General features: G+C 39.1%; 1 protein-coding gene across 1 annotated transcript in view; it reads right to left on the bottom strand.

Moving 5' to 3' along the window:
- The window catches only part of LOC129752093 (mucin-12-like), a 52335-nt gene that overhangs the window by 1841 nt on the left and 25494 nt on the right, over positions 1-25000 (bottom strand). Inside the window, exon 4 of the mRNA XM_055747886.1 lies at positions 23843-23951. Coding sequence (XP_055603861.1) covers positions 23843-23951 — 109 coding nt within the window. The remainder of the gene's footprint in view (positions 1-23842; positions 23952-25000) is intronic.

The following is a 25000-nucleotide window of genomic DNA, read 5'->3' as shown; positions in this document are numbered from 1 at the left end:
ATGGTGCAGGTGCGACGAGGATCGCTGCTGCGGTGGCGGGCTGGGCGTCTGAGGTGGCAGAGGAATCTCGGTGTCAACTGCAAAGGAGAAGAGGAGTAATGTTAAAAATGCGTGGTTCCATATCTCGCAGCTTTATTTACGGTTTTTTTTAAATACAATTTGAAAGCTCTAACAAAAAATAAAAAATATGCCAAATAGTTTTAAAATAAGTTCCGATTATTATTTGAAATGTGTCGTTTGGCCATCATTCTCTGGAAAATTGGTGGTTCTTCTTAAACCCAAAAGGCAGTTTATGAAATTCGTTTTTGTGTCAAGAAGTACTTCACGCGAATTACCGATATGACCTATGTTATATTAGCGATTACTGAAGCCATATACATTCTAAAATGTTAGAACGACGTGTCTGGATACCAATGATTGGACATGAGACGGAAACAATTGTGAAGGAGACTGTCATGAAATCTGTCCCTATTTGATTTCAACCCCCTTCGATTTTGGTTTTTTTCGGGAATTGCTCAGCTTATTTAATTTTCCACAACCAAATACTTCGATGTTGGTACTCAAACGAATTATTTATATATTAACAGCCATCGATCATAGATGACGTTGAACGCTTTTCTTTTTTCTCCTCTTCAACACAATGGATCAGTAACTGTTACAATATGCCCATAATGCATTTCCATAACAAATGATTTCTTTTTGATAATTTATTTTTCTGTTACTATTTCTGTCTATAGTTGCCGTTTAGAGCTTCATGAATGAAATTAAAATCAATGATAGACCGCTCAGCTTCTAAACTGAATGTGGTTTAAGCTCAAACAGATTTGGAGGTGGTCAAAGGCAACGTGGTAAAAATTGGTTCGCAATTAGAGGGAAAAAATGATTTAACAACACGTTTTCAATGCTCTAACTAGGAATAAATAATATGCCCAATAGTTTTAAAATAAGTTCCGACTCTTAACTGAAATGTGGTATTTGGCCATAATTCTCTGGAAAGTTGGTGGTTTTTGTTAAACCCAAACGAAAGTCTCTGAAATTCGTTTTTGTGTCAAGATGGACTTCACGTGAATTGCCGATATAACACGAGTTACCGAGATGCCTGAAGCCATACATATTTAAAATGCTAGAACGATGTGTCCGAATACCAATGATTGGACATGAGACGGAAGCCATAGTGAGGAAGACTGTTATGTCTCACACTGTTTAATTTCAACTCATTTCGATTTTGGTTTTATTTCGGGAATTTCCCAGCTTATTTCATTCTTTCCAAATACTTTGATTTTGGTACTCAAACGGATTATTTGTATATTTAACAGCCTTCGATCATAGATGACGCTGAACGTTTCTCTTTCTTCTCCTCTCCAACAAAATGGATCAGTAACTGCTACAATATGCCCATAATGCATTTCCGTAACAAATAATTCTTTTTATATCTGTTACTATTTCTGTCTATAGTTGCCGTTTAGAGCTTCATGAATGAAGTTAAAATCTTCTAAACCGAGTGTGGTTTGGGCTCAAACAAATTTAGAGGTGGTCAAATGCAACAGCGCCAAAATTGGTTCGCAATTAGTGGGGTAATTGGGGATCGTTTTGCCCACATCTCTCTCCTGCTGGGTGATGCTGCCGCCGTTGCCTTTGGCGTTGACCTGGCAATAAAGCCGGACCTCTTTCAACTGACTTTTTTGCCTTCGTCGTCTATTAACTTCCCCAAGAAACCTGAATTTTCCCATATTTTCATCCAATTGTCGGTTGAGAGACTTCGGTGTGTCTAAGTCTGTTAAGGTGGGTGTGTGTGTGCGCTTAGTCGATAAAGAATTAATTTTCGGAGGAAAACTTTCCCCTTAATTGGATTGTGGAAGGTGCTGAGTTTGGTGTTTGTCCGAGGTACGGTGCGGTGGTTGTTGGTCAAAGACTCTGCACAAGGAAAAGTTGGAAACTTATTCTTCCTAGAAGGTTTGGTTTTTTTTGTTGTTGGCTGCCCTCAAACTTGGGATATACTTTACATCCAAATTAGAACATTCCAGTCACAGTATAATTTTCCACCCTTTGGGCTTTGACGATGCGGGACTCCGTCGGTGGTGGCTCTGGAAGTAACAAATTTTAATTACCGCCATTCAAATTTCGGGTTCGCGTTCGCGATGGCCATTAAATGGCAAGGACCTTTTTTTTTGTTCCCTGGTCCAGTTCGTTCGGGTTATCGTGATGATTCGTTTGTTTTTTTCTGTTCGCTGCTGCCCCCGGATGATATATTATCGTTCATGAATATGGAAATATGGTTCACGTGTTTCGCGGAATGTCGTCTCACGACAACTTCATCGGAAAGCAGTTTTCCCCCCCGTAAGTATCCGGTTTCTATTTAGGACTCCGTCGTTCGGGTGGAAAAAATGGCGTAACATAAATAATAAATATCGGGGAAAGGAAACATGGGCCATCAACCGTTCGTCCATTCGGAGTGGTCCGTTGCGGCACGGGATGAGAATAGGTCGATGGTCCGGAAATGGCGTCTTTCCGGGGCACCCGGACGTGGGTCCTTTTATGGAGCACCTTTCTTTTTTGTTGGGTTGAGGGAGTCCGGTGGGTGGGTGGCTTCACCTTGTGAAACTAGCTGTTCTCCGGTTAAAATTTACGAGTACCAGACTACCGAGTGACAATGTCTGGGATGATGAAGCGTTAGAAAAAAACGGATGTCTCCTCGTAAATTGATTCGAAATTTTGAGTTGAATAGGATGAGCTCGAAGCGACTGAGTTATGATGAATCGACCCATAAAATGTTTTCCGTTTTATTTGATCTATTTTGGGGTGACCTACCGAGCAACCAGAAGTTCTTCAAGAACATCCCCAAACAGTGTGCTTTTGAAATTCCGTACTGGCTGAATAAGGGTTACCAAGAGGAATGGCTGTCTTATTCCTTAGGAGCATTCTTGATGATGACTGTCGACTAAAAAAAAACTTCCTGACATGAAAAGCTCTCCAATCCGGTTTTGGAACTTGAAAGTTCCATATCGGCTGAGTGAAATTATCAAGGAAAATTCTTTATAAATGTATCTTAAAGCGTGCATTTGAACAAAAAAAAAACTTCCTGATATGAAAAGCTCTCCAATATGGTTATGGAACTTGAAAGTTACATATTAGCTGAGTAAAACTATCAAGGAGAATTCTATAAAAAATGTACTCAAAAGCTTGCATTTGAACAAAACAAACTTCCTGACATGAAAAGCTCTCCAATCTGGGTTTGGAACTTGAAAGTTCCATATCGGCTGAGTAAAACTTCCAAGGAGAATTCTAGAAAAAATGTACTCGAATGCGTGCATTTGAACTAAACAAACTTCCTGACATGAAAAGCTCTCCAATCTGGTTTTGGAACTTGAAAGTTCCATATCGGCTGAATAAAACTTTCAAGGGGAATTGCTTTCTGATTCGTTTGTTAACATTTTAAAAACCCAAAATTGAACATGGAAAGATGAGAAGTGAATTTTCGTGTGTGTTTTACGTGTTGAAACACGAAATTATGAAAAATTTGGGTTTCTTCAAGGACTTCACAGTATTTTTTTAATTTTCGATTTTAAACTGACGTTTTGAGGGACTTCTGGGTGCTAAGGTTAAAATGTCTGAAATCGATAACTTTGTCAAAAGATGTTACCAATTACTCACACTCCTGTTAGCGAGTTTGGAAATTCTAGAGAAGCTACTCAATCCGCCCGTTCAGAGCTAGTTCACAACAATAATCCCTTGGCACGTTATCATCAATCAACAAATTACTCAAACCAATAAGGAGGCAGCAAACTGGGAGAAGGAGAGACCGCTCCCGGGCAAACACAATCTTCATCATCCGAATGATTAACTCGCCCCGATAAGAGCGGACGACGACGACGACGATGGAGTGCGAGTGATAATTCAGTCCCAATCGAGCTATTGTGGAAAGCTTCGAAAATCGGTCTTCACTCCTTTCCCGGTGGTTGTGTTTTGATGGGACTCGCATCTGTGGGTGGATGGGTTGGCGGATTGAAGCTATCGTGTTAACGACAGCACGATTCTTTTTTTTTTCAACTCTAGAATCCCTGCTGAGTAAGCACTAGCAGCTGCTAGTAGCTGCTGTTGCAAGTAATCCCCCAGAAGACCCCGCCGGACGCCCACGTTCGTCCTGTCCTGCCCGTGTGCCATAATAACTTAAATACCACCCATCATCGTTGCCGCCTGACAAATTTCCGCTCGCGAGCTTTCTTCCATTGATGACAGCAGCAGCAGCAGCAACGCGATATGGTTCTGGATATGCGGTGTGGTCGTTGCCTCGCGCGCGGTCTCTCATAATTACCCATTTTGGGTGGATCCTGGTCCTGACAGCCCGATTGAAACCTGGCAACAGAACACATACGCTGCTCATAAATGGCGACGCGGGGTAAAACGGCGAAAGATGTCGACGTCGTCCTCGTTGTCGTCGTCATTTTCGACGGTCGTCGCTTGTAGTCTAGCCATATTGATCCGTGTTCGCCACCATCCCGTGTCCCTAGGAAAAACCTGACTTGGCGGACCTTCGTCAACGCCATCTTTATCATCACCATCATCATCATCATCGCCATGCGCTTAGTTCGTCGTCAGTAGTGGCGTTCGGTTGTTGCATGACTTCAGAAGCAACTTTCCCAAATGGAAGGATTTTCACTTTTCTCGCTTAGTTTTTCCCACCCCGTCCAATTTTTCCACGCGAGTTTTCCACCGCTCGCCGCCCATCGAGGGAAAGTATTTTCACTTTCACTACACATACTCCGGGACGGTTCAACAGTGCCTGAACAACAACGACGACGACGACGGCAAACCACCCACCTCAGCCCACCCATCCACATTTGCGCTATTTGAAGCTACTACCTGCTTCTGACTGACAAAACCCCGAGCAACAGAATGGCTGGGAAAACTCGTTCACATGATCACCGGAGCCAGCCACCTGCCTGTCTTCCCCCACCTATAACAGCGTGTAACTGCTGCCCCAATGCCCAACTAGCCCCATGCTTGGGTGGTTCCGCCTTACGCGAGCGAGACCACCCACCCACCCAATCAGTAATAGGGGGGAAAGCGCTTATCTCGCGCTTCGCGCTTTGCATGCATTCATGTGTTTTTGTTGGAAAATTTACTCGCATTCGCCATGTAGCCACCTTTATTATTTATCGGAAAATATTTCGGATAAGCTATTTGGTGGTGAAACTAACTGCTCCGGCTAATGGAACGCGAAAATTTTAACCGAACAACCAAACAAATATGAACGAACATATTCTGCTGATGTGGTTAAACAGTTTCCCAACACACGAACCCCCTTGGTCCCGGTTGTGTGTGACCGAAAGCAAATCGTCTGGGTCAACCCATAGACTGACTGATGGCGGGGTCGATTCCCATGAGGAGGTGGCACCAGCAGGACTATTTTACGACTGTTCAACACTAATTTTCCACGCCGAAGCACTTTTTGGGTGGTTTTTCCGAACGAAACGAGGCAATTCTGCCGACCTTCAACCTTACTTCCAGTTTCAGTGCTCTTTTTCAGGAGCTTAACAGGAAGATCTAGAATGAGTTGTTGAAATGTTGCTGTTCATCACGTTTCCCCCCAAAGTTTGATTCCGCTAATGTCAGACGTTATCCGGAAAGCCTCCGTTTGATTAGCGCTGATAGTGGCAAAAGCAAGCAGCAGCTAATTATTGCCGTTGTGTTGTGTTCGATTTTACCCTTTTATCCACCCAAAAAACTTTGACAACTTATTCCTGATTCGATTCGTGGCTTAGTTTTTTTTGACGCATGGAAAAGTTTGTCTATTGGTTTGTTGTCCAAGTCATAAAAATTATAAAATGACTTGGAAACCTGAAAAAAACTGGTAAGAATTTTACACAAATTAACAAATTATCAAATTTAGCCTTCAAACTTCACGTTAAGTGAAGACAATACCCGAAAAAACAATCAAAGCACAAAATCAAAAAATAAGTAAAAACAGTCTTGCATAATGAAAGCAGGGTTATGAAAAATTGCCATTCATAATATCTTTTTGGTCCTTCGAGCCGAATTGTTCTTTCTAGGGTCTAGGGTCAACTAGATTCTGCAATTGATGCTGAAACGATCATCTAACTATTCGGTAAAAAGGTGCAAAAAGATGTTCACTGCCTTTTCCTAAATCGGGTTGAAGAGATGGTTTTTTTTTCTCAGTAAAGTCTTCAATCGATAAGAACGTACAAAAAGTACGGAAAACCGTCTCTTGAATTTAAGGGAGATAGCTCTCGAAATCAGTATGATTCAAGAAAATTATCCGCAACATTATTTTTCATAAATTTGACCTGATATTATGCGCTGAAAGGTGTAGAATGTTGGAAATCGGCTACACGACTCGTCACCAAGATAGTTGAATTTTCTTCCAAAAATTCCAAAAACTCGACAATTTTCTCGCTGGTTTACAAGATATGAAAATCACTTCGACCCGACCTGAGAAAAGTGTGAAGTTGACATCAATTTGGCGCTTTGAACCAGATTTTCTTTCAATCTTTGGAAAATATTCTAGATTTTGCGAACTTCACCCTGCGGAAGAAACAACCAGAAAAATTTGAAAGAAACTCTGTAGGAAAACTGTGGTTCAAGTTTGAGGGGCTTGAATAATGACTTTTACGTCGAAATTTTCACCAAGCTCATATTGAAATTTTTTGGCAAAAACTTGACAAATAGTACAAAAAAAAACAGATGTGGAGAATACATCATTTTGGTCCTTCGAGCCGGATTTTCTTTCAACCATTGGAAGATTTGCCGGATATCGGGAATTAACTACATACCTACAGTAGCAGCCAGTTGATTTTTCAACGATTCGGTTCTAAGGACCAGAACATGTTGATTTAAAAGCGTTCATGTTTATCAAAAATATTTGATTTTAACCCAAAGTCTAAAGCGAAACCCAATGGCTATAATAAAAAATCGAAAAAATAATAAAAAATCGAAAAAATAAAAAAAATCGAAAAAATAAAAAAAAATCGAAAAAATAAAAAAAAATCGAAAAAATAAAAAAAAATCGAAAAAATAAAAAAAATCGAAAAAATAAAAAAAATCGAAAAAATAAAAAAAAATCGAAAAAATAAAAAAAAATCGAAAAAATAAAAAAAAATCGAAAAAATAAAAAAAAATCGAAAAAATAAAAAAAAATCGAAAAAATAAAAAAAAATCGAAAAAATAAAAAAAAATCGAAAAAATAAAAAAAAATCGAAAAAATAAAAAAAAATCGAAAAAATAAAAAAAAATCGAAAAAATAAAAAAAAATCGAAAAAATAAAAAAAAATCGAAAAAATAAAAAAAAATCGAAAAAATAAAAAAAAAATCGAAAAAATAAAAAAAATCGAAAAAATAAAAAAAAAATCGAAAAAATAAAAAAAAATCGAAAAAATAAAAAAAAATCGAAAAAATTTAAAAAAAATCGAAAAAATAAAAAAAAATCGAAAAAATAAAAAAAAATCGAAAAAATAAAAAAAAGAAAACATAAAAAAAATCGAAAAAATAAAAAAAAATCGAAAAAATAAAAAAACAATCGAAAAAATAAAAAAAAATCGAAAAAATAAAAAAAAATCGAAAAAATAAAAAAAAATCGAAAAAATAAAAAAAAATCGAAAAAATAAAAAAAAATCGAAAAAATAAAAAAAAATCGAAAAAATAAAAAAAAATCGAAAAAATAAAAAAAAATCGAAAAAATAAAAAAAAATCGAAAAAATAAAAAAAAAATCGAAAAAATAAAAAAAAAATCGAAAAAATAAAAAAAATTGGAAAAAAATAAAAAAATCGAAAAAATAAAAAAAAATCGAAAAAATAAAAAAAAATCGAAAAAATAAAAAAAAATCGAAAAAATAAAAAAAAATCGAAAAAATAAAAAAAAATCGAAAAGTAAAAAAAAATCGAAAAAATAAAAAAAAATCAAAAAAATAAAAAAAAATCGAAAAAATAAAAAAAAATCGAAAAAATAATAAAAAATCGAAAAAATAAAAAAAATCGAAAAAATAAAAAAAAATCGAAAAAATAAAAAAAAATCAAAAAAATAAAAAAAAAATCGAAAAAATAAAAAAAAATCGAAAAAATAAAAAAAACTCGAAAAAATTAAAAAAAAAATCGAAAAAATTAAAAAAAATCGAAAAAATAAACAACAATCGAAAAATTAAAAAAAATAAAAATAATTGAAAAAATAAAAAAAAATTGAAAAAATAAAAAAAAATTGAAAAAATAAAAAAAAATCGAAAAAATAAAAAAAATCGAAAAAATAAAAAAAAATCGGGGTGGTTTTGGGTGGTTTTTCCGAACGAAACGAGGCAATTCTGCCGACCTTCAACCTTACTTCCAGTTTCAGTGCTCTTTTTCAGGAGCTTAACAGGAAGATCTAGAATGAGTTGTTGAAATGTTGCTGTTCATCACGTTTCCCCCCAAAGTTTGATTCCGCTAATGTCAGACGTTATCCGGAAAGCCTCCGTTTGATTAGCGCTGATAGTGGCAAAAGCAAGCAGCAGCTAATTATTGCCGTTGTGTTGTGTTCGATTTTACCCTTTTATCCACCCAAAAAACTTTGACAACTTATTCCTGATTCGATTCGTGGCTTAGTTTTTTTTTGACGCATGGAAAAGTTTATCTATTGGTTTGTTGTCCAAGTCATAAAAATTATAAAATGACTTGGAAACCTGAAAAAAACTGGTAAGAATTTTACACAAATTAACAAATTATCAAATTTAGCCTTCAAACTTCACGTTAAGTGAAGACAATACCCGAAAAAACAATCAAAGCACAAAATCAAAAAATAAGTAAAAACAGTCTTGCATAATGAAAGCAGGGTTATGAAAAATTGCCATTCATAATATCTTTTTGGTCCTTCGAGCCGAATTGTTCTTTCTAGGGTCTAGGGTCAACTAGATTCTGCAATTGATGCTGAAACGATCATCTAACTATTCGTTAAAAAGGTGCAAAAAGATGTTCACTGCCTTTTCCTAAATCGGGTTGAAGAGATGGTTTTTTTTTCTCAGTAAAGTCTTCAATCGATAAGAACGTACAAAAAGTACGGAAAACCGTCTCTTGAATTTAAGGGAGATAGCTCTCGAAATCAGTATGATTCAAGAAAATTATCCGCAACATTATTTTTCATAAATTTGACCTGATATTATGCGCTGAAAGGTGTAGAATGTTGGAAATCGGCTACACGACTCGTCACCAAGATAGTTGAATTTTCTTCCAAAAATTCCAAAAACTCGACAATTTTCTCGCTGGTTTACAAGATATGAAAATCACTTCGACCCGACCTGAGAAAAGTGTGAAGTTGACATCAATTTGGCGCTTTGAACCAGATTTTCTTTCAATCTTTGGAAAATATTCTAGATTTTGCGAACTTCACCCTGCGGAAGAAACAACCAGAAAAATTTGAAAGAAACTCTGTAGGAAAACTGTGGTTCAAGTTTGAGGGGCTTGAATAATGACTTTTACGTCGAAATTTTCACCAAGCTCATATTGAAATTTTTTGGCAAAAACTTGACAAATAGTACAAAAAAAAAACAGATGTGGAGAATACATCATTTTGGTCCTTCGAGCCGGATTTTCTTTCAACCATTGGAAGATTTGCCGGATATCGGGAATTAACTACATACCTACAGTAGCAGCCAGTTGATTTTTCAACGATTCGGTTCTAAGGACCAGAACATGTTGATTTAAAAGCGTTCATGTTTATCAAAAATATTTGATTTTAACCCAAAGTCTAAAGCGAAATCCAATGACTATAATAAAAAATCGAAAAAATAATAAAAAATCGAAAAAATAAAAAAAAATCGAAAAAATAAAAAAAATTCGAAAAAATAAAAAAAAAATCGAAAAAATAAAAAAAAATCGAAAAAATAAAAAAAAATCGAAAAAAAAAGAAAAAATAAAAAAAAAATCGAAAAAATAAAAAAAAAAACGAAAAAATAAAAAAAAAATCGAAAAAATAAAAAAAAAATCGAAAAAAAAAAAAATCGAAAAAATAAAAAAAAATCGAAAAAATAAAAAAAAACGAAAAAATAAAAAAAAAATCGAAAAAATAAAAAAAAAGAAAACATAAAAAAAAATCGAAAAAATAAAAAAAAACCGAAAAAAAAATCGAAAAAATAAAAAAACAATCGAAAAAATAAAAAAAAATCGAAAAAATAAAAAAAAAATCGAAAAAATAAAAAAAAAATCGAAAAAATAAAAAAAAAATCGAAAAAATAAAAAAAAAATCGAAAAAATAAAAAAAAATCGAAAAAATAAAAAAAAAATCGAAAAAATAAAAAAAATTGGAAAAAAATAAAAAAATCGAAAAAATAAAAAAAAATCGAAAAAATAAAAAAACTCGAAAAAATAAAAAAAAAAATCGAAAAAATTAAAAAAAATCGAATAAATAAACAACAATCGAAAAAATAAAAAAAAATCAAAAAAATTAAAAAAAATTGAAAAAATAAAAAAAAATTGAAAAAATAAAAAAAAAATCGAAAAAATAAAAAAAATCGAAAAAATAAAAATAAATCGAAAAAATAAAAAAAAATCGAAAAAATAAAAAAAAATCGAAAAAATAAAAAAAATATCTTAAAAATAAAAAAAAACTTTAAACATTTAAAAAAAATTGAAAAATTAAAAAAAAAATAAAAAAAAATGAAAAAACAAAAAACAAGAAAAAAAAATTTAAAAAATAAAAAAAAATTCAAAAAATAAAAAAAATTTAAAAAAAAAAATAATTTAAAAAAAATTAAAAAATTAAAAAAGTAATTAATTAAAAAACAAAAAAAAATCTATATTTATTTTTGTTTACTATGTACGAAAAATTCAAAAGTCAAAATTCTAAGTCGAAGTTATCATTGGATTGCAAACACTCCACTCCGCCCATTTTGAAAACTGTGCAACCCTTCACATCCCCCTTTCCAGGGAAAGGAGACATCCGTTTCCAAACAAAAAATGAGCAACAACAGCCGCCCAAAAGTGCAAGCAAACAGAAATATCCTGCGTTTGTTAGGGGTGGACATACAAAGTTTGTAGTACAAACCAGAGGGACCGAGGTCAGATATAAGATTATATTTTTATGAGGATGTCCTATCCTGGCATCCTCCCTTCTTTTAGGAAAGGATGCAGTTTTCCAAACAGACAGAAGACGGACAGATGGGTTGCATTTTTGTTTGTTTGTTTGCTTGGGGAAATTCGTTTGTCTGTCTGTTTCGAACTTCGCCGGAGGCTAAATGAAACGGGTAGTGCAAACTGATTAGGACACTTGTAGTGACGCCTGGGAAAATATCTTCAAACCGGGCGTTCGAGACGCCAAAGCTTTCTGGAATCCTCCGAATGGATGGGGATGGGCGTCTGGTTTGGAAATGGAATTGGGTGGTTTGAGCAGGAATTAAAGTTTGCTTTAATTATTTATTCAGTGTTTAATTAAGCAGACGTTTATGCCAGTTCTTTCTCCGCCGTCCGTTGCCTGAAACCCGAACCAAGTCATCGGATATGGTGATTTTGACACTGGAAGTTTGGGACGGACATAATAGGGAAGGTAAAAGGAAGTCGGGAAGAGGTGGGCGCTTCATCGTTTTTAGCGTACGCCATTTTGTTTGTGATTTTATTGGGGAGTTAACGAACTCCGGATTTTGACGAGCTTCTGGCTGGATGGCTGGCTGCTGCTGATTCTCGTCTCTAATGGCGTTGTGCTGTTGTTGAGTTGCGGTCGCCAAACTGCGAAACACTCTTCTGATTCATCCCCCCTTTCCATTTCTCCCTTTAAGTCAGCCGTCAGGAATGGGAGTTAAGCAAACCCCAAGCAACAGCTTCTCCTCGTCGTCGTCAGCAGAAGTTGAAGCTGAAAATTAATTAATGTTTGATTTATTTGCGGGATTCCCCCGTCTTTCATCATCATCGTCAAGGGTTTGGGACGGCCGCCGCCGCCGCTTTCAATCGGAGGTGAAGAACCGTTAAAAATTCTTGCGGTTACTAGCGCTTAGCTAGCAGTCCAATCCCGGTCCGGATGATGAACTGAGATGAAAATTAGTTTTCATTTTCGTTTCGGGAGACGCTAAAATGTCTGTCTGTCTCTGTGTAAGTCGAAGGGCATCGTCAACCGGATTGGGAAATACCTCGTTCGGCGGCCGTCTTAAAAATTCAGGGCAAGGTCGCGGCGGGTGACACATTGCCGCCTAGATAGTCCGGTGACGAAGGTGGACGGACGTGTTCCGTTCATCGGTGAATATAGTTTTTCGAATGCGGGTAGGCCAATAGCAGCAGTTCGAACGTGGACAAACAAATCAAAACCGCGGACGTGAAGGAATCCGCACTTTTAAGTGGGGAAGCGCCGTTTGTTTGTGCTACACCTAAGCGCTTTGATGGCGATTTGAAGATGTGATTGCGAAATTTAAATTTTTTTTTCCATATTTTAACCTTACCAAGAGTACTTGGAATTTTTATCAACAGTGAAAATTTCACGAAAATTTATAAACACTTCAACTGCATAGGTAAATAATAACATATTGAATGAAGACGTTTATCTCTGAATAATCTTATCAGCTTAAGCGCATTCCGGACTGCGATCAATGTTTTTATTAAGGTTACGAAGGTTCTGTTTAATATAATCAAAAAAAAAAAAACAGACAAGAGAAGCTGTTGATATTTGATAGTGAATATTTCATTTCTCGGCTTAAAAAAACAAATAACAATTGTCAGCGAGTAGCGTTGTTTGATTTCGTTGATCGACAAAAATATGCAAAAAAAGGAGCAAATTCATTAAAATCTGTTAGAATGGCATTATTCGTCCAAATTTGATCAAAATGTGGCTGAATGATATTCACAAAAAAATCACTTATGTAGCATTTGTAAAAGGTAAAAATGTAATAACAACAATAGTTCAAATTTGTGAAGATACGCCAAGTAATGCTTTTTAAAATGGCACAATAGTAAAATATCACAAATGACACGGAGAGAAAAAAATAGTATTATCAACTATATTTCGCCTATATTCAATCATATTGATGATTGATTTTCGATCTACTATATTAATTAAATATTCAACTATATTTGTATGATTGGTTTTATCAATTTGACTATAAATATGATAGCTTCAACTACCATTGTATGATTGATTCAACCATAAATATAAAAAATTCTACTATATATACTGATTGATGTTGGACATTCAACTAAATATATTGTAGATTCAACTATACAGCTATGGTTGATTCAACTATAAATATGATTGAATCAGTTATAGTTCTATGATTGATTTACTAGGTCAACTATATTTTATAGTTTTATTTGTTGTTTTCCTGCATTTATATTTATTTTGGTTCTATACATATTTTTAGCTACAGGTACAGATGGCTTGCCAAACAAGATATTTCTTTGACTTTGACAGTTTCATGTGCTTGAAAATATCTGCTACCTTTCCCCTTCCATTTGCCGTATAAAACGCCTGTCCCGGAAGCTGCTTGTAGTCGGCTTTGACGTAGGTTTCGTCGTCCATTACCACGCAGTCAAACTTCGTCAGCATCGTCGTGTACAGCCTCCGGGATCGCGCTATGGCCGTCGTATTTTGTTTATCATCGCGATTTGGAGTCACTACCTTCTTGTAAGTCGATAGTCCGGCCCGTTTTTTGGCTCGATGCACGGTTGTAGACGATACACTCAGCTTATTTGCGGCATCTCGGAGAGAGAGGTTAGGGTTTCGCTTGAAACTACCGGCAACTCTCTTTGTCGTCTCAGCGGCTTCCGGTTTTCGATTTCCCCCCGATCCAGACTTCCTTCCTGATCCTTTGATACGCTGCTCTTCTTCCTTGGACGGCATTTTGACAACTGAATAGTAAATTCCAAAATCAAAATAGGAGCAACATTTTACACACACACACACACACACACACACACCTTCAAAATGAGGGGTGTTCAGGTTTTTTTAATGCAAAATTGAATGAAATACGTCAAGTTGATATTCACCAAATTTTGACCGTATCACCCTTTAGTTGTAGTTTAATGCCTAAAATCAATCATACATTTGTAGTTGAATCTAACATACTTACAGTTTCATCAGTTATACAATTACAGTTGAATCTATTTTATTTATAGTTGAATGTGAGTGGTCAATCATGAATTTATAGTTTAATCTGTTATATTTATAGTTGAATGTCTAAAATCAATCATTCAATTGTAGTTGAATCAATCATATTTACAGTTGACTCAATTAGATCATTACAATTGAATCTATCATATTTATAGTTGAATGTGAGAGGCCAATGCATAAAATCAATCATACAATTGTAGTTGAATCTATCATATTTACAATTGAATCAATTGTACCATTATAGTTCAATCTATTACATTCATAGTTGATTGCGTAAGGTCAATCAACAATTAGTAGTTAAGTCTATTACAGTTATAGTTGGATGCAAAATGTCAAAAGAACACTCTTAACTAAATCAACCAATGTTGTTTTAATTGTAACCTACCCTTAAATTTTTTTCAACCAATTTCTGAGTTATGGACCTTATCTTTGTAAATGAGCTGTCTAAAATTCCAAAGAAAGGTATCCTCTATAGAGTGTTCATTTTAAATTGCTGGAAAAACCTACTATTTGACCAGTAGAAAAACTGAATGAACGTCCGGATACCTATCCAGACCGCATGACCAACCTCAATAGACTGACTGACAGCCGTCGTCGTCGTCGTCAGCTGATGATGGGAAGTTGAGTTATCGATTGCCACCGATGATGAAGTTAAGAGGGGGGGGGGGGGGGGGGGTGGAACTCATGAATCAGAATGCTGATGATTCTCAACACCTCTAGCGGCAAGCCATTTCCCGTGTCAATCCTGTTGGTAGGAATATAACAAAAGTGGCAAAAGACAAATGGACGGAGACGCAGAAATCACGACAACACCTCCTCGCCTCGCAGAACCCGATAAAACACAGACGGACGGAAAGCCAAAGGGGGGATGATGGAAGCGTCTGGTTAAATTACATCAAAAAACGACGATGCTGATGAATATGAATGCACAACAGACACACAAGCAGGCAGCAAACAACAAGCAACCCGAAAAAAGGCCCCGGTGCGATGTTCGACTGTTTTTTTTGGGGATGAAGCAACGGTGACGCGACGCTAAGCGGCAGAGAGCTCGAAGACGAAACCGACTGACTGTCATTCAGTCAGTCAGTGAGCTGAGCAGCAAAGTGGAGTTGCTGTTGAGTTGACTGCTGTCTGCCCAGCCAGGCTTTCGACTCAGCGCGACTCGGAGAGATGTGATGTTTGTTGGTAGGTTTCTGTTGAATGTGAGAGGGAGTCACTGAATGGGTGATCGCAGCGGCTGCAGCCGCCTGCCGCTGCACTGTCTATCACCCAGTGACTCTCTGTGTTGATGGGTCGAGCGGCGGTGTGTGTGTCTGTTCACAAACAGTCAGCAGCGGCGCGCGAGTTCGAGCCTACAAAGTGGGTCAAGGCTTATTGTATTACAGCAGAAATACATAAATAATAGCGACGAAACAGCCGTAGACTGTCGACCAGAGAAAGATGGCAGATAGTGTGTTGCCGGTTAGTGCGAGGCGGGGGGTCGGAATGAGTGTCGGAACAGGTTGGTGCGGCGAAATAGTAGGTAGGTAATAATAATAATGTTGAATCGATGAGCTTGGGAAGTAGAGAATTAGTATTTCTGATTTCCGATGCTTGGAGCGAGCTTGGGTGACTTGGGTGCTTGGAGATAAGGTGACGATGCAGGGAAGATGCGACTGCGGCGATAGGCTTTCTTTCCGGATGATTGAAACGACGTCGTCGTCGTCGCCTACTAGGAGGGGTGACACCCGGTAGCCATGATCCAAAACTGTCTTCGGAGCTGGAATCGGTCCTTGGAATTTATTGTTAGTGGCCGGTGTTTATTCAATTCAAAGAAATAGGGCTTCGGACGAATAAACTGCCGAGAGAAAGAAAAAAGGAGACGAGGCCTTGCCAGCCGCGATTACCGGTATCCATTACGGATAATGGTAATGATTTGTGTTTTTCTTCATTGCTGCTTCTGTTGCCGTTGGTCACCGATGCATGTTTTCACTTCCACCGTGCGAATCGTCGTCGTCGCCAACTGTGACGACGACCGAAGAAATGGAAAGTTGGTTGCACTTGTGGTTTTTATTAGATGCACCTTGCAGCGGAAAAGAAACCCGCTTGCTTAGACGGAACTGTGTGACACTTACCATAGATACCTACTGATGATGGTAGACAGCACACAGCAATCACACTGCATCCGCGAGAACGAGTCATGACTCGACGGTCGCTCAAAGGGGAGGGTGGCCTGTCTAAACATTTTGCTGTAGCAGCAACAGCTGCTGCTGACCTAAATCGGCCGATTCGCTGGCAACTAGAGTGTGACTACAGCGCTAGAAATTGCCGCAGGGTCACATTGCGTACCTGTCTAAAGCCTGCTACTACTGCAGCTGCCGGAACAGAGTGAAAGTGAAATTTATCTGGTCTAAATGTCATCCGAGCGAACGATCCCCGTCCATGGCTTACTGTGACCAGTTATGGTCACAATTGCTTTTACCATGTTTACTGGCTTTTCGAAAATATTTAGACTCCTGCGGTGACTACCGCAGTTTTTCACCTCTATAAGTTCTACCAAGTAGTGTAAATCAACAGGATCATTGAACCCCTTTGCGCTTCTATGGCTATAACAGGGTGGCAATTGATTTCTGTTGTTGTTGTTGTTGTTATTCCGCTTTGGCTAATTTGTACCTCGTTTGACAGTTGTTTTGTAAACTTTCTGAGCGGCAAGCCGTAAATAAATGGCCGCGCACTTCCGCAGGTCACGTCCACACACGATCGGTGTTCAGAATGTTTGCAGCAGCAAACTTTGAAGCACTTGAACCGTGTGCAGTTTCTGTAGGTACCGGGTGTTGGTTCGTTGGTTATTAAAAGTAACGCGATGGGGGTGGTTTGGTGTGGTGGTTGACGACGACAGTGATTAATGCACAAGTCGTTCAACTCGGTCGGTTACAGAATGCGGGTTTGGTGTCGTCAACGCAACGCCATTGTTGTTGCACTTGCAATAATAAAAACAATCGACTGCGATGACAGCGAACGTCGTCGGTGAATCAGTAGTAGGTATACCAATTTTGAGCGCACTGCAGCAATTAAGTTTTCCTCAAGAGAAAGAATCCTAGAATGTGCGGAGGTAGGACGAGAATATTTTAGAATTCCGTCCTATTTCGCACTTTAAGAAGAAAAAAAAAGCTATGAACGCACCCCGTCCCTAAATGAGCCTTTGTTTTACCAGTCAACAAAGAATCTCCGGCGGCTGCGACTGGCCCAGTTCTGTTCTGTTCCAACAAATGATGATGAAATGATTGAAGATCAAATTGAAGCCGCTGCTGATTCCTCCCTAGTTAGAGAATCGTCGTCGTCGTCGGTCACAGAATTAATTCGATGACCCTGGGAATACGTGAGAAGCCTGGCAGCTACGACAGGGAGGTGCCACCAACTAGCTCGAGCTAGAAGAGCGGAACTGTTCTTACTGGGAAGGTAGTTGGAGGTGAAAAGCGGGTTGCATCGATATGAAGCGACACACTTTCGGTTAGGAATTTACTAGCCGTTTGAAGTGGGGAGGTAAATTGAAGCGAGTACGCATAGAATGTCACATGAGAATCGCGAGAAAGTGAATCGTGATGCTTTTTACAAAGGAAATCATGTAAGACGAACAATTTTTTTCAGTGTTTCAATAAACAAACATGTTGAGATATCGAACTCGTAAAACCCGAATTTTGAACATTTATAAGATGTAAGGTTCAAAGTGTGCTTTCCAATGTTTGTTTTCTAACAAACATTGAATAAAATCAGTCGATTTTCCAAACCATATTCGTAATCTTTGTTCGAGTATAGCTGAAGGACACTCAAAAGAAAATAAAAATGAAATTTACAGAAAAACTCACATAGGACGCCGGACACTCAAAATAAAATCAACATGGAATTTAAAGGAAAAATCACACAGAATCTAGTAGACTCAAAATTAGGATATAAGACACTCAAGATAATACAAGCGTGAAATTTACAGGAAAAATCACGCAATATCGTCGAATTTTTGCCGTTAACACAAAAGCTCTCCGTAGAAACGATAAATGTGTTTCCATCAATCGCCTTCCCGTTGGCACGTCTCGGTACCATTCGATGGAGAAGCAAGTGCAACGTGGAAATATGGGCAAAAGTTGACTTCTAAAAGATCTTCAGTGCAACTGTCATAATTACAGAGTCATTTCGTATCCCAGAAGGAACTTTCACGGGAGCTCAACTCTTCTCCAAAAAAGAGGTCTTCCGTTTGAGCTAGATTTTATCTCGCACCGATCTCTCGATTCAGACACAATAGTACGTAGGTACATTCGGCAGTTACATCACGTCCGCTTATGGCCGAGCTATGGAAGAATGTTGAAACTATGTACCCAATACGAAAATCCGAAACAAAACAGCGGAAAGAAACAACCGGCAGCAGCGGCGAAGTCGCGAGAACCTCATTATTATGTCAATCGCGCTCAGCTTAGCTCACTCGGTCAGACTGGGGGATGCGTGTGAATACGTACAACAACCAAAAAAAAAACGCTCAGAGTGTTTCCTCTCTCAGCTGAACTGCCAAAAAAAATCACCGGTAAAAAAACTACAAATAATACCTCACCAATTCTCTTTCGTATCATTTCGAATATTTCGTATCTTTCTCTCTTCCGTGGCAATCGAGGAAAAACAACAAAATAGTGGGGAGACACGATAAACACTTTCAGTTTCGTTTTCCGCGATTACCGAATTTTTTTGTTCGAGTCTCCCATTTCCCGCCCCCAGTAATCCTAATCCGACCGTAGATTTATGCACTGAAAAAAAAAATTAAAGTGCAAACACCTCTCCCCCTCACTTTGCCTTATTACAGAGCGATGTGTACACCGAATCAACAGAGTTGGTGCTAGCGATGCGCGCGATTCATTGAATTGCGTGATCAGCCGCCGTCACCCCATCCCCCCTTTAACCGCCGCCGCCATCGCAATCGTAGCTAGTTTGTCGCCGTCGTCGGCGTAGTCGATTCACGCACACACCGACGTTGACCCAGAAAGTGGGAAAAACAATATTAAAATATGATTAAGTGTCGCTGGTTGGTCGTTGGGGTGACTTGAGCGCCGGATGCGTTTCGCATCGCGAAATGCATCTCCGGCGGCTGTAAGCGCGCTAGTTTGGATAAAGGCCGATGACGCACGTTTGTGTGAATGGATTCCTGGGGCCGATGGGTGATGGTGCAATAAAAAGCAGCGGCAATTTCAAGCAAACGGGCAATTGCACGTGATTTATTTTTCTAGTTTTTTTCTGTGGTGTTTATTTTTCGGAATTTTTCGGGGTCACGATCTGGCAATTTTAGGACGGTGTCTTTCGGATTGAAAAGTTCCCCAAAAACTTCCAGAAGTTGTGGTTTGATTTTTTTTTCAAGTGCAGGTTATGTAAAAAACTTATGCCTAAACGTCATGTGCGCGTACTAGAGCGCGCTCATCGAAGTCGTCGAAGTAGGCACGGGCTGCACTTTTATTTTCATCGGAGTATGCGCAGCGCTCGCGCTAGCGAACGTTGGTTGATGAGTTTTGATGAATGCTGACCGGCTGGTGGTCGTCGACAACGCTGATGATGATGATGATGTTGTCGGGGGTCTGGTTGAAAGAATTGCGAAATTTTGGTCGGTCTTCTGCCACAGTCGGTGCCAAGCATAGTTTTGGACGAATGGATGAACGGACAAACGATAATCGTCCGCCGTGTTTTTTTTTCGGCTGTTGATTCTTGATTTGGTCGTAGCGGCGATTGTACCATACGGGAAATTATGCAACGTCCAACTGACTGACAGACAACTGTGTCATGGCGGCGTGCGGCGGACAATGGCGGCTGTGCGCTGAAAATTAATCGCCGTTTGCTGACCCAAAGGGAATGCCTACGGAGTTTGTTGGGTGGGAATTAAATGAGCGAGCAGTCTCTTTACCAGTACACATTAGTTAGTGAGCGGGTGCCCTAATCTGGTACCGAACTTTATTATCTAGACAAATAAGGCGTAAATTTCCGTTCAGTGTTTCCTATGAATGGTGCTGGATTAGCTGGAAATTCTCTGATTTGTTGACTGTTAACTAGCAGTAGATTTATCCGGTTTGGCAAAAAAAGTGCGCTGCTACTCAATGTGGATGTTGATGTGAACTTAAATGTGCCAGTTTACTCGTCAGAATAGATGTTGCACAATGGTGGCGAAGCTGTCAGATCGATAATTGATTCAGAGATGTGAACGCACCGATGCTGTCAGTTGCTTGGAATAGAACAGCGCATCAGTTTCAAATCGTTTCCACTGTACTGAGTTATTACGGGAGAATGCGTGATTTGCTCTTCCTTTCGAATGATTACAATTTAGCGGTTAGCCTTTTGGTTAGCTACCGCTTAGCTTTACAGCATATTTAGTGGTTTCGATTAGCGATTGCTAACCTTCACTAAGCTATATTAGATGTATGCTACCGGTTTCAGTGCATCTCTACTCGATGAAAAAACCCTCTCAAACCCAATCGAATCGACCAGATGGCGACGCGTCGCCACCGTCTCTGATTTTTTTTCCAATAAACTGAATTGTTTGTCACTTGAAATTTTTTTACGAGCTAACAAGGGTCCTGCAAATTGAACCGGGTACCGTCTGAGAAGAAAAGACAACTGTCAAAAATTGATTTCTCCACGAAGTCCACGCTCAGACTAAACAAAAAAACCGGGCAGCGGCTGTGCGTTGTAGGTCGTAAAACTGCAAATCTTTTTCATTCCGCGTCTTTTTGAGGTCGTAAAACCTTCTCAAGAAAGAGCAGAGGTAAAACGGTAACGCACCGCTTCGTTTTGCTTGGATCCCTTTTTAAGGCTTTATCTTGGGTCTCGGTTCGATTTATGAGCTATCATATTTTCTGCATGATTTTCCGGTGGCCACCGCGACTCACAGAAAAACAACAACGAGCACACGCACGATTTAGTTTGTTTCTCTTAAGAGATCGGTGTGTCATTTTACGATTACGATTATGATGTTCCTCGACGACCTACGGAGAGAAAAAGGAAACATGGGCGGAAACTCCCGGGGAACAAACCGTTGAGGAAGGTCGTAAAAAAGTGCAACTTCCTTCGGTTTCAATTCTACGATTGTTAAAAAATCCGTAAACAATAAAAAACTGACACGTTCGTTTTCGGACCCCAGACGCAGCAAGCGTTGGAAAATAAAACTCAGCGCGTATTAATTGCAATCAGAGCGAGTTCTCAAGATTTTTATTTGTGTAACGGAATTTTCACACAAGGCCTACTACTACTTTGGGATACAGACAGCGAGTGTGCTGTCAGTGACGTCTTGTTGAGTCCTTGAATATTCATAGCGTTTTTTCGGGGTTTTAACATCCAGAGAGCTTTGAACCCGTAAAGTTTGCGGACCAAGTGAAAAGTTTGGTTGCTTCCCTGTGGGACCTGGAGGAGTTCGTAGATTCGCGCTCGAGTTCGCTTGTTGTTTCTGTTATTTGGCCAAAGACACCAGTGCACTGTATCCGAGATACAAAGTCGTGGCGGTTGGGCGGAAAAAAGGTTTTATGACTAAATATTTAATATTTATGACTTTGTTTCGCTACTGGTACCAGACTCGTTTTCTCTCCAAACGGCAGCCGAAGAGCCCGGAGGACAATGTCATCGTTTTAGTTCCTTTTCCACTTCGCCGAAGAGGAGAAAGGTTCCTAACCATGGAAACAGCCGAGAACACAAGGAATAACAAATATTTTTTATGTTTTTATTATGCCCAGGGATGCTTACGGAGAAGTTCCGGGATCTGGTGGCTTCGAGGAAAATACACGTGGAAGACGACGGACACCAGACCAGGTAAGTAGGCACACATAACGAAATCAGTCACTGTGCGCTGCGAAGCGAAGGATATGGAGAGAAGCGCGGAGAAGGAAAGCCGAGGTTTCGGTAGCCGTGCCGGAAAAGTTAACCGTTGTTGTTTCTTTATTTTCTGGTTAAACGCATTTTTTATGACTGTTTGATATTGTCGAGCATCTCCTCCTTCCCGTCGTGGTTCTTGGATGAGGATTATGATGGTGGGCCAGCAGCCGGATGTAAAGCAAAGTGTAATAAAGATTTACAGACTTCCTTCGCCGGGCCGGGTTGGTTAAAGATTCAACGATACTCCAACCAGCTCGCTACAACTTGAAGGAAGATGTCTGCAGTCGGTTGAAGTGGTTCCGGTTTAGGCCTTTTTTGCTTCTTCCGGAGATCTTGAAGCTACTGCAGTCGGTGAGCAAACTTTGATAACAGAATTATCAAAGAACTTGGTACCTACGCAGCAGCAGTGTTAATTTGCATATCTCTAAGCAAGCTCGCCGCAAGTGCTCAGAATAAAAAGTAGTCATGAAAAGTTGCATGAAAGAGCCACTGCGGCGCGGCTGTGCGAAAATAATAAGTGAGTAAACGTTTGGGTTCTTTTCTTCGACTTCCATTCAATTACCCCGGCACTGATCTACGAATACCACCGAGTGTGATGTTTATATAAAAGTTAAACAACCTTGTCCTGGATTGTTTTTATTAACGTGAAAAGTAAGCATGGCGCGTTATATAATAGCACAGAAAAGAGCGAATGTGTGGAGTGCACGAGATAAGTCTACATACACTTTATACAGACGACGATGGCCGGCGTCGTCGTCGCACTAGACTGACTTGGTTGGGGAAATCAGATGGGATGAAAAGCAGCGAAGACAGTAGCGGCGCCAGTTTGTTATTTTCCTTCCATTTTTTCTTCTCTTTCTCGGTGCAGTATGTGATTGTTCCGCTGCTGGAATGCTGCAGCCCATGCGTCATTCCGCGGCACTTATACTTAGAATCGAATCTGCGGCTCAAATGGCATTCTGCGATACTATCCAAGCTAGCTGAAAAACGGCCGCTCATGTGGCTCGAAACACTTTCACCAGTTGTTTTACTGGTGAAAAACTTTCACCGCAATCTTTTTTCCGCTGAAGTTCTAAGTAAACGGCTCCTTAGAACTTTATGAATTCCTTAGAACACCATTTGGTTTAAAAAACGGTCCGAATTTTTCCAGCGAATCCCGATTAACGGAACTCACAGCTGCTGTCACTTTTTTCCGGGGAACTCAACCTGTGCAATGTGTGATGTAATTTCACCGGGTAGCTTAACCTTGAAAATATTAGCCCGTTGTTACATCGAACGAAAACTAACATTACGCCATTTCACTGACCATGTCCCTTTTAAGCGGCAGCGACGAACGAACGAGCGAGCAAAACGCGTTGAATCAATTAACACCTTCCGCTTAATAACGCAAAGCGGAGAGCGAAGTTCGTCTGCTGTCACTGTCCCGTGTTCGTTGTAGCTAGGTATTTCATAATTATTATTATGGATGCATGTTATGTTTCGGAAACGGCCACTCAAAAATAAACCCTCGTCCGCAACAACGACGACGACGCAGGGTGTGAGAGTTAAATCTCCGCACACACACGCGTGTGTGTGTGCGTAGGCGCCGAGATTGTGTAATTCCCCAGAAGAAAAAAACATTCAAAAGAGGAAGAGGATGTAAGAAGGTACGCAAATGACATCGAGTGGATGGTTGCTGCAACCATCGAGATAACGGAACACCGCAGAAAGGGTAGTAGGCCTCGATTTCGTTCGTAACAAATAATTGACCATGACCTACCTCGATGGCAAACGCAAACGATATCGATGATTTGGACAAACCCCTCGACGAAAACGCGGGGTACCGGAGTACGTGTTGGAACTTGTTAATCGGACATTTAGCACCTTGCTCAAAATCGTGTCGTAGTTAGGTTAGGTATGAAAATTTACCGAGCACGTGAGGAACGATTAGTTGTCGCCGTGTCGCGTTTTGAACCCGGTCGAACAAAAGATGGGGATCGGCAATAAAAGTGACCGAGGTCGCCCCCGGCTGAAATAGCTAGAAAATGAGAATTTTCAAACGTGATGTTTTCGATGCCTCAATGTTTACGATGTTTTCCCAGTGATGCTTGTTAACGCTAGGAAAAAAACACCAATATCTCTATTCTTCAAAATCAACGAACGGAACTAATCGGATCGATGATCTCTTCAAATAATGAACCGAAATATTTCCAAAGCTTTTCACAACCTGTTGAAGTTGTTCCCTCAATTCTAAAAAAAAACGAGGAATTAGGGACAAACGCTCGATTTCACCTGAAACCAATCCTCGGGGCGAGGATTTCCCAACGACTACCGTTCGGGGAGAAAAAAATCCAATGCCAGACACAGGTAGCCCGGTAGGTAGCTCATCTATTTACGATGATCGGTACCGGTTCAACTATTCCCTCTACTAGCACTAAAGGTTGAAATCGTTTTCCGTTTCGCACTTCGAAAAAAAAAGCAAGAACTGAATTGTGTAACATGAGCTGTACCGGGTAACAGAATCGTAATTCCATCGACCGACAACAAAAAAATACACACACAGTAGGCGAAGGTGAAGTCCTGCAACTGTCGATTTGGTTTTTTTCCGTGTGTCAAAATAACGGCACATAACAAAGTTTTTTTTCAAGTCTTGTTTTGAACAAACCAAAAAAAAAATCCGTCATTGAGGTACTTTGTGGAAATGGTCTCCTCAATCCAGACACAAGAATAACAGCCTCCAGGTTTCGATTTGCGACCGGAATCCGGCAGTCTGAAAACATTGCGATTCAAGAACACTGAAAGAAAAGGAAAAAAAACGCGGCGCTTTACGGTTTTTCAATCTCACTTGGCAGTGCGTCGTGGTAACGAGTGAGAAGAAAAAATTTCACAAAAAAAAAACGCGTGACAGTACGTGGTTACGAGACGATCAAATGACAACACAAAGTGTGTCTCGTCTTCCAAGAAGATGAGCAATTGCCGAGTAAATTGGGTTGAATAAATAATAATGAAAGGAAAACATTGCTTTTTCCTGTTATTTTTTTTTTTTTATTTTAGCGCGAACGGAGAAATTTTTCATTCACCTACTTT

Source organism: Uranotaenia lowii, chromosome 3, assembly GCF_029784155.1.
Source record: "Uranotaenia lowii strain MFRU-FL chromosome 3, ASM2978415v1, whole genome shotgun sequence".
Classification (NCBI taxonomy): domain Eukaryota; kingdom Metazoa; phylum Arthropoda; class Insecta; order Diptera; family Culicidae; genus Uranotaenia; species Uranotaenia lowii.
This window is presented reverse-complemented; position numbering and strand designations above follow the sequence as displayed.